Source organism: Salmo salar, chromosome ssa28 (assembly GCF_905237065.1).
Source record: "Salmo salar chromosome ssa28, Ssal_v3.1, whole genome shotgun sequence".
Lineage (NCBI taxonomy): Eukaryota > Metazoa > Chordata > Actinopteri > Salmoniformes > Salmonidae > Salmo > Salmo salar.
In genome coordinates, this window is record NC_059469.1 from 13,015,830 (window position 1) to 13,034,317 (window position 18,488).

At 45.1% G+C, this 18,488-nt stretch overlaps 1 protein-coding gene across 5 annotated transcripts in view; it reads right to left on the minus strand.

Annotated features, from left to right (window-relative positions):
• Window positions 1-1,190: 1,190 nt before the first annotated feature.
• The window catches only part of wu:fj29h11 (protein NO VEIN), a 66,592-nt gene continuing 49,294 nt past the window's right edge, over window positions 1,191-18,488 (minus strand). For 4 of the 5 annotated variants that reach the window (XM_045710175.1, XM_045710173.1, XM_045710174.1 and 1 more), the window contains 21 exons: window positions 18,281-18,431; window positions 17,662-17,910; window positions 17,344-17,541; window positions 16,426-16,607; window positions 14,454-14,640; window positions 13,694-13,836; window positions 11,979-12,178; window positions 9,538-9,803; window positions 9,211-9,448; window positions 8,894-9,074; window positions 6,496-6,622; window positions 6,289-6,369; window positions 6,014-6,202; window positions 5,366-5,631; window positions 5,098-5,246; window positions 4,812-5,008; window positions 4,596-4,718; window positions 4,331-4,528; window positions 4,007-4,172; window positions 2,036-2,192; window positions 1,191-1,855 (listed from right to left, as the gene is read on the minus strand). In XM_045710175.1, the coding sequence (XP_045566131.1) occupies window positions 1,379-1,855; window positions 2,036-2,192; window positions 4,007-4,172; window positions 4,331-4,528; window positions 4,596-4,718; window positions 4,812-5,008; window positions 5,098-5,246; window positions 5,366-5,631; window positions 6,014-6,202; window positions 6,289-6,369; window positions 6,496-6,622; window positions 8,894-9,074; window positions 9,211-9,448; window positions 9,538-9,803; window positions 11,979-12,178; window positions 13,694-13,836; window positions 14,454-14,640; window positions 16,426-16,607; window positions 17,344-17,541; window positions 17,662-17,910; window positions 18,281-18,431 (4,125 nt within the window). In that variant the 3' untranslated portion in view covers window positions 1,191-1,378. Of the gene's footprint in view, window positions 1,856-2,035; window positions 2,193-4,006; window positions 4,173-4,330; window positions 4,529-4,595; window positions 4,719-4,811; window positions 5,009-5,097; window positions 5,247-5,365; window positions 5,632-5,702; window positions 5,916-6,013; window positions 6,203-6,288; window positions 6,370-6,495; window positions 6,623-8,893; window positions 9,075-9,210; window positions 9,449-9,537; window positions 9,804-11,978; window positions 12,179-13,693; window positions 13,837-14,453; window positions 14,641-16,425; window positions 16,608-17,343; window positions 17,542-17,661; window positions 17,911-18,280; window positions 18,432-18,488 lie in introns of those variants that run through there. The other variant, XR_006762562.1, reaches the window with a different exon arrangement.

The window sequence follows — 18,488 nt, forward strand, 5'->3', positions numbered from 1 at the left end:
CTATCTAGATACCATAACATTACACTCTCCCTCATACCGCAGCGTTACATTCCACAGAGAAATGCACACGTGATACACAAGACAGGGAAGATACGAGCCTATAAAAATACTGCAATGACTAAGTGTGTGTGTGTGTGCATGTATGTGCATGTATTTGTCCTGTCAATGGTCTGTTCATTATTATACAGTAATTACAGAGGAACGGTGTGAGTCGTGTGTGGAGGCTGTCTGGTCTGGCAGCCTGCTCTGCTCTGTTTCTGCCTGGTTTATCTTCACACACACTCATCATAATCACTTAATCCTCTGGTACAGAGGCCTCTAAACTATTCTGTTCCTACAGGGTCTGGATGTCACAAACAAACAAAGTCTGCTGAAAAGAGCAATGAGGAGTGTGTGTGTGTGCATTTGCGTCACAACGCAGTCCTAGCATTTTGTGAGGAGCAGCACCCAGACTCAGAGCCTATGATTACTTTCCAAAGATCAGAGAAACGAAATGGTACAAAATAAATTACATTTAGACTATTTTTTTGCTACCATATTACTGGGAAAGATGTTTTATTTTTCAACGGAATGATAAAACAAATCTAACATCAACAGTTGTTCAGTATTTTCTGGTTTTTTGGTTGAGAACTGAGACAAAAATAAAAGATTCTGTTTGAATCAAACACCTCATCTCGGATTCAAAACTGTATAACTTAACTCACAGTCCAGTATGACATTACAATATAACTGACTGAATACCAGGGAATGTCCTGACTGTCAACTTGCTTGGGACGGAGAACAGGGCATAAACCTAATATTTCGCAAGTGTATGTTCACTTACATCAGACCAGTCATGATTCAACACATCTTCAAACTATAAAAGGTTCTTAAATGGAAATCTGTGCATTTAAAAGGTTGTTTAAAAAGGCAGCACAAATCCATGTAAAACATTAGTTACCAGTAAAAGTCTTCTCTGCAGTCCTTCTGACTATAGTGCAATAGCTATAACATAGAAACCCGACCCCTCTCTTACACAAGAGGTAGATAAAAACAACTTGCATGATAAAATAAAGGAAAGCAACTTTTTTCAACAAACATCAACACAAATGTTACCATAGATAAGACGCACTCAGGAAATACATGACAGTTGTTTCAGCTGGTATTCGTCTTGTCATTCACTAGGGAACTGTGTTAATAAAGTAAGTCGATTTTATGCTATTAAATTGAACAAATTAAAAAAAAAAGTGGCATCTACATTATGGTATCAAATGGTATGGTCCACAGACCTGAATCCAAATGTTACTGGAGGGACAGTAAAAGACACATTCAGGAAGAAAGACATACTTGGCTGGGTCCAAAATGGCACCCTATTCCTTATATAGTGCACTTCTTTTGGCTAGACAAAGAGGAAGAGCTGCAGGTCTTTAGCATGGAGGTGTTGGGCCAGGTTCTGTATACGACACAGACGGACCTTTTCGGAGTCGCCGGCGTTGTACACCCTGAACACGTGATACCTCTCCCTCTCCTTCAGAGCAAAGTCCAGCTCGTTGGCTGAGAGGTGGATGAACGCTCTGTCCTTCTTCACCGTTGACTTCACCTCCACAAACACCTCTCTCACTACCATCCCTCGCTTCTTCTTCTCTTGTTTCTCCTCTTTTTCCTCCCCCTCTCCTGACTCCCCCTCCTGGGTGAGGTTGAAAATGAGTTTGAAGTCATAGGGCTGGCCGCTCTCTCCGCACTGGTTGTACCAGGTGACCAGGCTGGGCCCCCCGGGGGCCTGGCTGTCTCTCCAGTGACAGAGGAAGGAGAAGACCAGCTTCTCGCCCCACTCCCCGATGGCCACTGTGTCCCCCTGATCATCAGAAAACAGTACCTACAGAACACATAGAAATACACCTTTTAAAAAGGTGCACTCAGCAATATGACTTCCTGCTTATAGAAATCAACAAAAACATCTGCAAAAAGGAGCACTTTTTGTTGATGATTTCGAAAAAGCAGGATGAGCCTCTTACTGTGCTTATAAATCATCATGTGTGTCTGATCAGTCACTCACCGTGGAAGGTCTCTGGCATTCAAGCTGCAGGTCCTCCAGGAGGGCCTGAGGATGCTGAGGTTTAGCCCAAACAGGTGAGTCCAGGGCCAGGGGAGGACGCTGACTAGCCCCCTGGAACACACTGGAGACCACCCCCTCTGGAATGGTGGTACTGAAGCTGGGAGAGGGGGAAGGAGGTCAGTACAGGTCCATAGTCACTTCACCCCCACCTACATGTACAAATTACCTCGACTAACCTGTACTCTCGCACACTGACTCGGTACCCCCAGTACATAGCCTCGTTATTGTTATTCTTATTGTGTTACTTTTTATTATTACTTATTTTAGTCTACTTGGTAAATATTTTTCTTAACTCTTCTTGAACTGCACAGTTGGTTAAGGGCTTGTAAGCATTTCACGGTAAAGTCTACACTTGTATTTGGCGAAAGTGACAAATAAAGTTTGATTTGATTAAAGCCGGGACCAGAGACTGAAAAACAGCTTCTATTTGAAGGCCATCAGACTGTTATAGTCACCACTAGACGGCCTCCGCCCAGTACCCTGCCCTGAACTTAAATTACTGTTCCTAGCCGGCTACAACCCGGTTACTTAACCCTGCTGCCTATGTACATAAACATGGAACACTGGTCACTTTAGTAATGTTTACATACCATTTACCCACTTGATGTGTACACTATATATACAAAAGTATGTGGACACCCCTTCAAATTAGTGGATCCGGCTATTTCAGCCACATTTGTTGATGACAGGTGTATAAAATCGAGCGCACCGCCATGCAATCTCCATAGACAAACATTGGCAGTAGAATGGCCTTACTGAAGAGCTCAGTGACTTTCATCGTGGCACCGTCATAGGATGCCAACTTTCTAACAAGTCAGTTCGTCAAATTTCTGCCCTGCTAGAGCTGCCCCGGTAAACTGTAAGTGGAAACGTCTAGGAGCAACAACGGCTCAGCCGTGAAGTGGTAGGCCACACAAGCTCACAGAACGGGAACGCCGAGTGCTGAAGCACGTAAAAATCGTCTGTCCTAGATTCCAACACTCACTACCAAGTTCCAAACTGCCTCTGGAAGCAACGTCAGCACAAGAACTGTTCGTCGGGAGCTTCATGAAATGGGTTTCCATGACCGAGCAGCCGCAGATAAACTTAAGCTCACCATGCGCAATGCCAACATCGTCTGGAGTGGTGTAAAGCTCGCCGCCATTGGACTCTGGAGCAGTGGAAATGCGTTCTCTGGAGTGATGAATCACACTTCACCAACTGGCAGTCCAACGGACTAATCTGGGTTTGGCGGATGCCCGGAGAACGCTACCTGCCCCAACGCATAGTGCCAACTGTAAAATTTGGTGGAGGAGGAATAATGGTTGGGGCTGTTTTTCATGGTTTGGGCTGGGCCCCTTAGTTCCAGTGAAGAGAAATCTTAACACTACAGCATCCAATGACATTCTAGACGATTCTGTGCTTCCAACTTTGTATCAACAGTTTGGGGAAGGCCCTTTCCTGTTTCAGCAAGACAATGCATCCGTGCACAAAGCGAGGTCCATACAGAAATGGTTTGTCAAGATCAGTGTGGAAGAACTTGACTGGCCTGCACAGAGCCCTGACCTCAACCCCGTCGAACACCTTTGAGATAAATTGGAACACCAACAGCGAGCCAGGCCTAATGGCCCAACATCAGTACCCGACCTCACTAATGCTCTTGTGGCTGAATGGAAGCAAGTCCCCGTAGCAATGTTCCAACATCTAGTGGAAAGCCTTCCCAGCAGAGTGGAGGCTGTTATAGCAGCAAAAGGGGGGACCAACTACATATGAAAGCCCATGATTTTGGAATGACATGTTCGACGAGCAGGTGTCCACATTCGTTTGGTCATGTAGTGTTGCAAGTAACATTTAAAAGACGCCATATAATGGACTACCGCAAAAAACGAAATGTTCAGAGTGTACAAGCTGCAGCCAGGGGATGGGTCTTACGGTTGCTGCGTGTGTCCACTGGTATTGTCTGGTCTGTGCTGGTCTGGGCCTCCTGCAGTGTGCTGGCTGGCTCTGTGAGTGTTGGGCCTCTCTCCTCCAGACTCTCTATCTGCCACAGCTCTGTCTGCGTTCTGCTCTGCTCCCACTGCTACATCCTGACTGGGCTCTGTATGTAGCAAAACAACCAGGAGAGGAGAGAATTACAATACTGTTCCATACTGCTTACAAGCATATGATCAAATAAATGTATCAATCGACAAATCAACCAATCATATACCATCATAAACAGCTAAATAAACCCCACAATCAGGACAAAGAGAGTACCTATGGTACGCAGGTGGCTGGGATGGTGCTCCGCTGTGCCATCCCGGGGGCTCTGACTCTGGACACCCTCTCTCCCTGCATCCATCTCCCTCTCTGGGTCTCTCTCTCTGGGGCCATGGCTGGGGCTGTCTGTGGGTTCAGCCGGAGGGGGCCACATCTTCAACACCGCCTCCACTGGTCCTGCTGTCTGCTGGCGCTCTGAAAGGATACGATCATACAGGATTATGGGTACACACTATATTCACACAGAGACAACTGTCAGTACCTGTGCGACTGGCTGCTGTGTTGGAGAGGGAGGCGCGGGGAGGCCAACACGTTAGGGTCTGCTCTCCATCCTCCTGCCCAGGACGGGACTCATCTTCTGGGGTTGAGACGACCGGTGATGCCACTGGAATTGGAGGAGAGGAGTTTTAACAAGGAATGTCAGCAGTTTACTTCCATAACTTCAGTCATTATATTCCGATGAGTGTAGACACACTACCTGGTATTGGCTGTACAGGTAGTACAGGTTGAGGGACCTCCCATGCCTCCTCCTCACTGGGCAGTTCTCCTGGGCACTCCTTCTGAAGGAACCTCTTTAGAGCCGCATTGTCCGGCAGTGATGTCACCAGACCACTCAGGAAGTGCACCAGCTCCTTCCTGTGACTGCTCTCGAAGCTGAAGAGCTTCACCAGCTCTCTGAAGAAACACACAGTCAGGAGTTATTTACCAACACACACACCTACCTGCGCGCACACACACACAAACATACACATACGCGCGCACACCTGCAGATGTCGAGCCTGGCTGAGAGGTGGTCTTTCTGGATGTAGAGTTCCTTGTTGTCCTTCAGTAGGCATATGACATCCTCCATCTCTACCAAGGGATCCTCCTCATCACTCACAGACAGCAGGTACCGCGTGTACAGCATACCTACCTGCACACAAACACAGCTTCTGAGGTGTGGTTCTCAGCTAAAGTGAGGTTCTAATGTAAGGTTCTAAGGCTCTAATATGAGTGTCTCAGATAAGGTACTAAGGTGAGGTTGTACTATACCTGTCCGTAGGTGAGCTGTCTGATGGTCTGTCTGATGTTGTTCTTCTTTAGTTCCCAGTAGAGTTCTTGCAGGTCCTCGTGGTGGTAGAGGAACCTCTGGATATAGGGAACCACAGACCGCACCAGGCGCTGCATGGAGGGGCAGGGTCTGTAGTTCTCTGTCTGTGCCTCAGTACTGACACACTGGGACAGGAAGCGTACGCCACAGATCACCAGGAACTGAATCCTATCCTCCTCACTGAACCACCCCGCACTGACAGACCAACCTGGGGAGAGAGAGTGTCAGATATACAGATCACCAGGAACAGGATCCTATCCTCCTCACTGACAGACCAACCTGGGGAGAGAGAGTGTCAGATATACAGATCACCAGGAACAGGATCCTATCCTCCTCACTGACAGACCAACCTGGGGAGAGAGAGTGTCAGATATACAGATCACCAGGAACAGGATCCTATCCTCCTCACTGACAGACCAACCTGGGGAGAGAGAGTGTCAGATATACAGATCACCAGGAACAGGATCCTATCCTCCTCACTGACAGACCAACCTGGGGAGAGAGAGTGTCAGATATACAGATCACCAGCTTCTCCATATACTTTCCCTATTAAGTCACACTGTTGACTTTTGCAGCGTTCTGTCCAGTACCTTGGGATGGTCCAGTCTTGGTCCTGGGTGCTGGCCTCTTCTCTGAGGGGGGCAGGTTGAGCAGACACACCTGTTTGTGGACCTTAAAGATCTTCTCCAGCTCTTTGCTGTCTGGTATCATGGGTCTGTGGGCTAGAGTCACCCAGCTGTTGTCCTTAGTGGGGAACACCCTCTTATCCAGCAACATCCCTGAATATCGGAGGACAATAAGAATGTACATGTTACTAAAACCAGTCCAATAAGGAACTGATGTGTGTGTGTGTGTTGTTCCTCACCCTTCAGTGTAGAACAGTAACTGGGGTTGAGGATTCGGTTGTGTTCCTGTTCTCCCTGTTCAGGGGTTTTACACTTATCAGCTGAAGAGAGACAGACACAGAGAGATCGTTATTTCGACAGGAAATAAGACACAGCAGAGAGTTATTCAGACTGGGTTCAGGTAGAAGGGCATTATAGAACTTCCATGACTCAGGAGAGAGACTCACCCAGCCGGGCGTAGAGTTTGGACACATCTCGGAGTACATCTACAGTAGCCAGAGGACAGGAGTTACACACCAGCTCCAGTAGTACCACATACTGCAGTATGGATGGGGTGGGCTCCACGTTTAACAACTACAGTAAGAAAACACAACACAGTGTTGTTTAAGAAAATACAGCATCAAATGGGTGTGTCATCTAAACCCTCCAACCGATGAACAATATACCTCTGTTTTGAACACTTTTGGTGATATGGTATACATTGAGTATACCAAACATTAGGAACTCCTAATATTGATTTGACACCTCTGCTTTCCCCCCCTCAGAACAGCCTCAATTTGTCAGGGCATGGACTCTACAAGGTGTCGAAAGATACCACAGGAATGTTGGCTCATGTTGACTCCAATGCTGCCCACTGTTGTGTCAAGTTGGCTGGATGTCCTTTCAGTGGTGGACCATTCTCAATACACACGGGAACCTGTTGAGCGTGGAAAAACTCAGCAGCGTTGCAGTTCTAGACACAAACCGGTACGCCTGGCACCTACTACCATACCCCGTTCAAAAGCACTTAAATCTTTCGTCTTGCCCATTCACCCTTTGAATGGCACACATAAACAATCCATCTCTCATCTCTCATCAGGCTTAAAAATCCTGAAGTGGATTCACCTGGTCAGTCTGTCATGGAAAAAGCAGGTGTTCTTAAAAACCTCTTCAGCGTCTCATCCCGTCAGCGGGATCAAAATCCAGCGAAAAATCATATCGCCATTAGCATAACAAAATGTAATAATTTGAAATAATACACCTCTCCTGAATCGACCCACGTCGTCCGATTTCAAAAAGGTTTAACAGGAAAAGCAAATCATTAGATTATGTTAGAGGAGTCCATCGTAAAAGCAGCAACATTGCCATTTTCCGACCAAACACATGCATCACAAATAACCAAAAAACAGCTAAATGCAGCACTAACCTTTTACAAACTTCATCAGATGACACACCTAGGACATCATGTTACACAATGCATGCATTCATTTGTTCAATAAAGTTCATATTTATATATGAAAACAGCATTTTACATCGGCGTCTGACGTTGACTATTTTCCCGTCAAAAGCATCCGATGAAACAGTGCTACAATTTACTGAATTACTATTCGAAACATGTTTAAAATGTAATATTGTCATTCTAAGATTTATAGATGAATATCTCTTGAAAGCACCTGTCATACCAGATTTAAAAATAACTTTACTGGGTAATCACACTTAGCGATAAAAGGGGATGCGATACTCAGAAAATGAGCTAGTAAATACAGCTCGGCGCCATCTTGGAACAATCGCATATCACATCTAATGTTGTATAATATTGTCAATAATCCCTTACCTTTAGTTGTCTTCATCAGAAAGCACTTCCAGGAATCCCAGGTCCACAACAGATGTATTTTCGGTCGAAAAAGTCCATCCTTTATGTTCCATTAGCTTGCTGTTGTTAGTGCGTCCGAAGGGCGTATCCAACTAATCTGCTTTGCGCGCCACAGTGGTTTCGAAATAATACTTTTTTTTCACATTTAGGTTCGTTCAAACATGTCAAACGTTGTATAACATAAATCTTTAGAGCCTGTTTCAACAAGAGAGCCAATAAGATTCGAGGGGGACGATTTCAATGCGTTTCAAAACGTTTCCAAAGGTGGGGGTAGACAGGGCCGCCGGCGTCATAATGGTGATGGCCCTCCCGCTGTGACCAATTTCCAACGCGTCTCATTCACTGAGTTTCGACAGTAGAAGGCTCAAAACACTTTGTAAAGACTGGCGATATCTTGTGGAAGCAATAGGAAGTGCTCAATAAACGATATCTCACGGTGTGAATTATAGGCGACGACGTGAAGTTGAGTCCACAATTCAGAATTCCACTTCCTGGTTCAATCGGTCTCGGGGTTTTGACTGCCATATGAGTTCTGTTATACTCACAGACACCATTCAAACAGTTTTAGAAACTTTAGGGTGTTTTCTATCCACAGGTATTAATTATATGCATATCCTAGCTTCTGAGTCTGATTAGTAGGCCGTTGAAAATGGGCACGAATTTTTTCCAAAATGCGCTGTGGCGCCCCCTATCCTAGGGTAACGTCAAGAGGTTAATGTTTTGTATAGTCAGCGTATTTCTAGCTGTCTAGTCGTTATGAATCATCCAGAGTCTTGATATTACATACAGTCTATAAATAGACAACATGTACAATACATTTCCATGTCAGCTGAGAACTCTGGACAGTGAATTTATCAGATGATACAAAATCTGTAATCTGAAAATGAAAAAGGCACATATACGGTTCTTTGGTTGAAGTGCCGTATATATATCAAAAGGTATGACATACCAATAATCCCTGGGTTAAACCAGGAGTTTGAGTGGTTCCATACCCGTTTGAAGAGGTCCGCCATGTCGTCCAGTTTGCTGTAGAAGGGGGCCAGGACTCTGGGTTCCTGTACCGTACTGTCAGCCCCGCGGGTCAGCCCCCGGTAGCGGACAAACATCTCGGTGGGGTCGCTCCAACACACCTCCTTCAGGTGGTAGAACCTACCGGAACACCAGTCTCCGTTCCTGGAGGGACACGGCCAACACACACATGGGTTAGGGGTCAGGGCTGTGGTATACCTGTTGTATTCGCTGAACATGGCTGGTGTGTTACATGGGAGGGGTTAGAGGTGAGAGGTCACGGGTTGGGGAGGTGACCTACCTGTTGTACTCTATGAAGACGGCCGGTGTGTGTTGGAACAGCTCCTTGAGGCTGGTCTGAGAACAGTTCTTGTGCAGGAAGGAGTACACACTGTGGACGTGCTGCACAGTCGAGCTAAACTCTGACCCCTCCTCTTCCTGCTTCTCCTGCCCCTCTGGACCACTAGCTGAGCATGGTTTTACACACCACTTCTTCAGGTAGCCAATCAGCTCCTCCACATTGACGCTGTTCTTCATTCCTACAGGAAAAAAGAGGAGCCGGATTAAGGACGCCTCTGTGATTTGTAGTTTTTGTTGTTGTAGTCCTTACACTTAGACACTTTCTTACCTAGAGTCCTGGTGAACTCACTGGGGGTCATGTCAATATAGCTGACGTGAGTCCCCAGTAGATTGTGCACCTCAGGTGAGTACAGGTAGACTGAGTTAGGACACAGATACTCCGCCTTTCTCCCTCCCTCTGCACCTGGCTGCAGACAATAGGCCGGCACCCAGGGAAGGCAGGACAGGAAATGGAAAAAGGAGGACTTGGTGCTCTTGATTAGCCGGCCCTCGCTGTCAATCACCTGGGCTGTGAGATACTGAGAGTACCGGTCACTGATAAAAGTAGTAGGAGATAGAGAGAAAGAACTAAATGAGTATGCCATAATCAGAATCGGAATGAATGTTCAGTAGCTGTTTAGAGGGAAACTGGATAATATGAATTAACAAATGTTTGAAAGAGATGAGTGCAATGTGATAATGCTCAGTATCACATCCCTATATGACTCAGTAGACATGGATGGTATGAGAAGACCATCACTACTAGCTAAAGTAGCTTCTACTCCACAGGCCAATGGGCAACATTGTTATATTAGAGTATTAAACCATGACAACCATGATAATTCAGTTCTGTCCAGTCCTTTAAATGTGCATGCAATTCTCTTCATTAAATAGAACACTTCCACTTCCTACCCTGCTAACCTGGATTTTAAATTATTATAAGGAAGCACACAGACAAGAGTGCGGGGATAGGAGTGAGGATACAAGTGAGTAATCTTCAGATTGAGAACAAGACCAGATAGATCTCCCAAAACGTAACTCCCCCACACACAGCAGGGATTGGGCTGGATTAGGGCGTCTCGGTGGCAGACTGCAGGGATTATAATCTGGGAGTGTGGAGGCCTGTAAACCCAGCTCCTCAAAAGAGGGCTCAATAATCCAGTGAGTTGTCGGGGGAGTGTGGGTTATCATATTGTATAAGAGTGTGTGAACATGTTTGTCATACTTTAGGTGAGTGCAGAGGTTTGTGTGTGTGTATGTATTAGAGGTCGACCGATTATGATTTTTCAATGCCGATACCGATTATTGGAGGACCAAAAAAAGCAGACACCAATTAAAATCGGCCGATTTTCATATATATATTAATGACAATTACAACAATACTGAATGAACAATGAACACTTATTTTAACTTAATATAATATATAAATAAAATCTATTTAGTCTGAAATAATAAATGAACCATGTTCAATTTGGTTTAAATAATGCAAGAACACAGTGTTGGAGAAGAAAGTGCTCAGAACATGGGAACATATGAAATCTGGTGGTTCCTTTTAACATGAGTCTTCAATATTCCCAGTTAAGAAGTTTTAGCTTGTAGTTATTATAGGACTATTTCTCTCTATACCATTTGTATTTCATATACCTTTGACTATTGGACGTTCTTATAGGCACTTTAGTATTGCCAGTCTAATCTCGGGAGTTGATAGGCTTGAAGTCATAAACAGCGCTGTGCTTCAAGTATTGCGAAGAGCTGCTGGCAAACGCAGGAAAGTGCTGTTTGAATAAATGCTTACGAGCCTGCTGCTGCCTACCATCGCTCAGTCAGACTGCTCTATCAAATCATAGACTTAATTATAATATAATAACACACAGAAATACGAGCCTTAGGTCATTAATATGGTCAAATCCGGAGACAATAATTTCAAAAACAAAACATTTATTCTTTCAGTGAAATACGGAACGCATCCATAAGTCTAAATATTGCTGTTACATTGCACAGCCTTCAATGTTATGTCATAATTATGTAAAATTCTAACAAATTAATTACGGTCTTTGTTAGGAAGAAATGGTCTTCACACAGTTCGCAGGCGGCCCAAACTGCTGCATATACCCTGACTCTGCTTGCACAGAACGCAAGAGAAGTGACACAATTTCCCTAGTTAATATTGCCTGCTAACATGAATTTCTTTTAACTAAATATGCAGGTTTAAAAAAATATATACTTGTGTATTGATTTTAAGAAAGGCATTGATGTTTATGGTTAGGTACATTGGTGCAACGGCGGTGCTTTTTTCGCGAATGCGCTTGTTAAATCAGCACCCGTTTGGCGAAGTTGAAGTAGGCTATGATTCGATGATAAATTAACAGGAACCGCATTGATTATTTGCAACGCAGGACAAGCTAGTTAACCTAGTAAAATCATCAACCATGTGTAGTTAACTAGTGATTATGTTAAGATTGGTTGTTTTTTATAAGATAAGTTTAATGCTAGCTAGCAACTTACCTTGGCTCCTTGCAGCCACCAGGTCCTTTTGATGCGACACTCGCGTAACAGGTGGTCAGCCTGCCACGCACTCTCCTCGTGGAGCGCAATGTAATCGGCATCCAAAAAGGTCAATTACCGATTGTTATGAAAACTTGAAATCAACCCTAATTAATCAGCCATTAATCGGTCGACCTCTAGTATGTATATATGGTGTGTAGACAGTGGAGGAGAGGAGTTGGTTACCCAGTGTCCCAGTTGGTCTCCAGTAGCTCCAGCAGGGCTTGTCTCTGCTCCATGAGGACAGGGGCAGGCAGCTGCGCCGTGACCAGAGAGAGGAGCTCCTCGCTGGGGTAGTCATCCAGCACACACCCCTCCTCTGGTCCTCCGGCCCTGCCTGCTCTACACGGCCACAACTCACTTTCCACCGCCCAGGGACTGGAGGCCTGGGAGAGAGGGGAGGATGAAGGGAGGGGGGGTAGAGTGAGGGGGAATGGCAAGGAGAGAGAAGAACAATGACAGGGGATAGAGGGAAAGAAGAAAGAGTCAATCTCAGATGTGTGGACCTGTGAGTGACTCGGGCCAAAACATCGCATTAGTAGAAATCAAGACTCTTCTCAGGGCAGAATTTACACAGCAGGTTAGGAGAATTAACGTTGCCGGTTTGGAGAATTAGATTAAGGTTAGGGAAAGGGTTAGCTAAAATGCTAAAACTGTCCCCAACGCGAACATATCTAGCTACAACCAGGTCTGCCATGAGAACAGTCTGGGTTTTCACTAACGCGATGCTGCCCAAAACCGAGGAGGTGGAATCAAATCGTATTGGTCGCATACACATATTTTGCAGACGTTATCGCAGGTGCAGTGAAATGCTTTTGTTTCTAGCTCCAACAGAGCTGTAATGCCTAACAATACACATAAATCCCCCCCCCCAAAAAATAAGAAATTAAGAATACTGTAAAAATTAACCCCCCCCAAAAAATAAAAGAAATACTGCAAAGTTCTCTAGGAGCTAGAGTCAGGTAGGCCATGTTTGTCGGTGCCATCTTGGTAGATGGTTGTGTTTGGGAGGCCGGGTTGTACTTAAGACAACATAATTCAATTGATTTCAGACATCACATAAGAGTGATGAAGCCTTCAAATAACTCAGTCGAATACCATCAACAATCCCTTTCCTCACCATGGTCTAAAACAGACCTTATTAATCCATCGCCTACGTGACATACCCCGGTCTTAAAGAGTTGTTCACATCAGTCACCTCTGAGATATGTCCACCCATTAAGTATGGGAAGATTAGTCATGCCTGGGAAACAGTCCTATGTTATGTTAATCTCTAAGGCAGGGACGGGCTGGGACAAACGCGTGACACCAAAATCAGTCCCCTGAGGACTGGAGTTGCCCATCCCTGCTCTAGGACATTCATAAGATGACTTTAGCCTGAGTCAATAGTCATTGCTGTTGATCATGATGGCATCCTATCCATACTTTTGGCCAGAGCACTACGTGTGGAATCTGTTTATCTTCCATAGACTAATCTAGCCTTAGCCAGTCAGTGTGTGCGTTTGTGAATGTGTTTCTCATACTTTGGGTGTGTGCAGACAGCGGAGGACAGGAGTTGGTTACCCAGTGGATAGATCATCAACAGTGTAATGTTTATGGTCCATCCTGTTGCCTAGTCATTTTATCCCTACCTATATGTACACATCTCTCGCTCTCTCTCCTAAGTAAGCACTTCACTGTTAGTCTACACCTGTGGCTTACGAAGCATGTGACAAATACAATTTGATTTGAAACAGGAACTCTGATGCACAAGTAAATACCACACAGAGTCTATGGTGGATTCTAACCGTCTCAAAGTCCCCAGGCAAACCGTCAATACTGTGTCTGATAAAACAGATCAATACATTTTAACTTCTACATCCTCTGTTTATAACGGGCCTATTCCAGTCCTCCCTCCTCACCAGCTCTTTAGAGGTTAGAGTGCGTCTCTCTTTCCTCAGTATGAGTCTCTCTCTGACTCCCAGCCTGATGAACAGATCTCTCCATCCCTCCACGTCTCCATCTGTCTCCACATAACAACCACTCAGCAACACCCAGTCCACACCTGGAGAAAGGGAGAGAGAGAGAGAGAGAGATAATGAGTGATGTGTAGCTTTAGCTTATGGACTAATGTGATTGTAAATTCAGCCAAGCGAGGGAGCAGAAACAGAGGAAGAGTACAGAGGAAGAGGCTCGTGGTTAGGAACAGGGATGAGGGATGAGAAAGAAGTGGTTAGTCTCTCTCTTCTCTTTCCTTTAGAGGGAGGTCAAGCGTGCAGATCCACTCTGTTACATAACTAATGACACACACTGCTCTCCTCTCCACAAGCATTTCATGCCTTCTTTCCCCCTCACAAATGAGGCTGCTATACACACACGCACAAACTCGCTCACAAAGGGGGTTGCTAAACACACACTCCAGTGCACTGTCCAAAATTTCACCAGACGACGTGGACCAAGCCATGTTTGTTCTGGGGACAGTCACAAAGGGCAAGGTTTACTTCTGGGAACAATATCCCATTGTAGTTAGTCATGAAATATTTGGGCCAGTTCAACAGTTCTCTACAAACAAGTCTCTACAAACACTTTCCTTAACTGCTAGCTGACTGGTATTTACTTATAAATGGTAACATTTTGAGAATTCTATAGTGATGACCTAATAATTACAGTGTGTGTGTGTACCTGGTAGTTTGTTGGGCAGGTCCATATTGCCGTAGTGTGTAGAGAAGTGTACTTTGTGGTTAGCAGGGCAGAGCAGTCCCCTTGTGGTCAGTACCGGTACTACCGTGTCTGGGTGAGTGTACTCCTGAGGGGAGGAGTGCTGCTTGATGAACACTAGGTAGCTCACCACTGCCTCCACCGGCTTGGACTGGAGAAGAGAGAGAGCGCGAGAGAGACAGAGAGGGGGAGAGAGAGGTCATGAGCAGATGAGCTCCTGCATTTTTCAGCATGTTTTAAATAAAAGATAGATTTAGAGTTAGATAAACTTGGATTTTTTGGCAGGGACACATGCAGGATGCTACCCTCTACAACATAACCTTCACTCCATATCAAAACTCCAAACCTACAACCTGATTTTGGACAGAATTACCTTCATACCACAAGGATTTTTATTCCCAAGCTAAACAGCAAATGCTCTGGCATAAAAACAGAAACCTGAAAACACCATCTAACCTGGAACTGAGTGAGAAATGTCTAGTCTGAAGCTATCTTTTATTTTCAAAAGGCAAGAAAATACATGACAATGATATATTTGACTTTATAAGGACTGAATGCTAAGTGAAGGCATGTGAGCTCACATTTTTCAACATGTTTTTTTAACAATAAGATCGTTTTGGAGTTTGATAAACTTGGATTTTTCAGCAGGGATATATACAGGGTGTTACCCTTCACAGCATAAACTTCGCTCCAGATCAACATTTTCTGTTTACCCTACCGTGGGACAGACTCTGACTCTCTATTGGTCACAAAGACTTTTGGCCCCCCCATCCTATTCTAACCACCTCTCGCCGGCTTTGCCAGGTGTGATTACGACCTCTGAGGGTTTAGAGCTTGAGGTAGTCACCTCATACAAGTACTTGGGAGTATGGCTAGACGGTACACTGTCCTTCTCTCAGCACATATGAAAGCTGTAGGCTAAAGTTAAATCTAGACTTGGTTTCCTCTATCGTAATCGCTCCTCTTTCGCCCCAGCTGCCGCACTAACCCTGATTCAGATGACCATCCTACCCATGCTAGATTATGGAGACTTAATTTATAGATCGGCAGGTAAGGGTGCTCTCGAGTGGCTAGATGTTCTTTACCATTCGGCCATCAGATTTCCCACCAATGCTCCTTATAGGACACATCACTGCACTCTATACTCTTCTGTAAACTGATCATCTCTGTATACCCGTCGCAAGACCCACTGGTTGTTGCTTATTTATAAAACCCTCTTAGGCCTCACTCCCCCCTATCTGAGATATCTACTGCAGCCCTCATCCTCCACATACAACACCTGTTCTGCCAGTCACATTCTGTTAAAGGTCCCCAAAGCACAGGGTCGCTCGTCTTTTCAGTTCGCTGCAACTAGGGACTGGAATGAGCTGCAACTAACACTCAAACCGGACAGTTTTCATTCAAAGACTTAAATCATGGACACTCTTACTGACAGTTGTGGCTGCTTTGCATTATGTATTGTTGTCTCTACCTTCTTGCCCTTTGTGCTGCTGTCTGTGTTCCAACAATGTTTGTACCCTGTTTTGTGCTGCTACCATGTTGTGCTGCTACCATGTTGTGTTTCTACCATGCTGTGTTGTCATGCGATGCTGCCATGCTATGTTGTCGTCTTAGGTCTCTTTATATGTAGTGTTGTGTTGTCTCTCTTGTTGTGATGTGTGTTTTGTCCTATTTTTTTAAAAATTTATTTACATATTTAATCCCCGTCCCCGCAGGAGGCCTTTTGCCTTTTGGTAGGCCGTCATTGTGAATAACAATTTGTTCTTAACTGACTTGCCTAGTTAAATAAAGGTTACATTAAAAAACAATTAAAGAGGAAGGAATAGTGGATGAGAAGATGCTCTTTGTGCACTTAAGAACAAATATAGAAATCCATTATCAATTTATATAGAACAATGGATGCATGTGTGTGTGTGTGTGTGTGTGTGTGTGTTACCTTCCATGTGTTGTTCTTCAGGGCAGGGTATATGTGTTTCTCAAGCAGTTGCTGTGGCTCTAGCTCGTGGACGCCCAGCCTCCTGAGCAGCTCTCGGATCTGCTGGCTCTCCAGTGGTTCCACACAGGAAAGCAGAGACGGGTGGACCACGCACACATCCCTGTACAGTGCTCCATATGCACCTAGAGGAGGGAGAGAGTGGAACTATATTAAACATAGGTTAAAATTGGCGATGCAGAAGAAATGGCTTAATTAAGAAGCAGTAGCACTCTTCCCGAGTAGAGGCACCAAACACGTTTAGAGGAAGGAGACGTACATCACAGCATGGAAATCTATTATTTATAGACACGCTTAAAGTACCGCAATCTTTTTCCCTTGGCAAAAATGAAAACACGAAGAAGTTAAACCCGTTTCAAGTTTTGTTTCCTTGCCAAGATACTAAGGAGTATCGCGATACTGGTATCGTCCTGGCCCTGCTCTAAAGCTGCTTTTGGGTTATTTTTGTTGATGTGCTGACGCACACCAGTGCTGTTGCAATGACACCTCTGCACCGCGCCTCTCTGTGTGTGCGTAAGGACATGTGGGGAAGAGAAAACACCACTCTTGACGTCAAGCTCTCGTGCCCTTACAGGGGGGGTGAGTAGTCTTTGATGGAACAATCTGTTTTAGCTTCTATTTTCAAACCTACTACCACAAATATCTCTTACAGTTACAACCCTGAATATACCACCAGCTGGTTATGTAGACTTTGAAAAAATATTCAAGAATTGTCTGTTTCCCAAGTGAACTACACTGAACAAAAATATAAAGCACAACATGTAAAGTGTTGGTCCCATGTTTAATTAGGTGAAATAAAAGATCCCAGAAATGTTTCCATACGCATAAAAAGCATATTTTTCTAAAACGTTGCCATGTTACCTGTGTTGCTGTGATTCTTGGTCTCAGTCATGGGGAAGAAGACTCCCTCTCCGCTGAGTGCCACCATGCGCCCGTCAGCCAGTGGGATTATGGGTAGATCTCTGAGGGTGGTCAGGATAGAGTCTGTCTCTCCGTAGCCCTGCTCCAACGCACGGAAGTTACACACCAACAACCTGGCCAGACGACGCAGGCCTGAGTCTGACACACAGCGACAGAGAGGGGGTTTGCGTCCATCACAAAGAAATATAAACAAGGCGCACACACACACACACACACACACACACACACACACACACACACACACACACCTCCCCTCACCTGAGTTGACACCATCTTCCTGCAACAGCTCCTTGGCCATGGCGGTTGTTACTGTGGTGACGTCACTCCCCCTCAGGTGTCGTACTCCCAGGTGAGTGAGCAGGGATAGGGGCGGGGCTGGCAGCAGGCCCGGATGCAGATAGGACAGAGACAGGTGTCTGTTAAGCTCCTCTCCACCAATCACGTCGCGAATGACCGGGTCCTGACACACAGCGACCTGGGAGGGTAGCTTGTAGACCACAGAACCATCTGGAGAGGAGAGAAGATGGAGACAGGAGACAGTTGATTTTATTTATTCTTATTTTACCAGGTGAGTTGACTGAAAATACATTCTCATTTACAGCAACAACCTGAGAAAAGTTACAAAAACATAGTAAAAATACATACTTGATACAGGCACATATCAGGGTTACATGAGCAGGAAGATTAAGATTTACTCAAATCTAATTTTATTTGTCACATGCGCCGAATACAACAGGTGTAGACCTTAACCAACAATGCCGTTTTAAGATAAGAGTTAAGAAAATATTTACTAAATAAACAAAATATAAAGTTGACTTACGGATAGAGATAGAAGTATGGAGAACGAGAGAGAAAGAGGGGTACAGAGGTAGGGTACCTGTGTTGAGTGTGGGTAGGAAGGCCTTTCCCTTGAGCAACTGTATAATCTGCCCGGCGACAGGCTTGAAGAAGTCGAGCACCTCGTCAGGCAGAGGGACAAACTGCAGGAAATTACATAGGCCCTTCAGCCCACTGAACTCTGGGTGATGCTGGAGAGAGGTGAGAAGATGAGACGGGTCAGAAACACAACTTAGGACCACAACGTG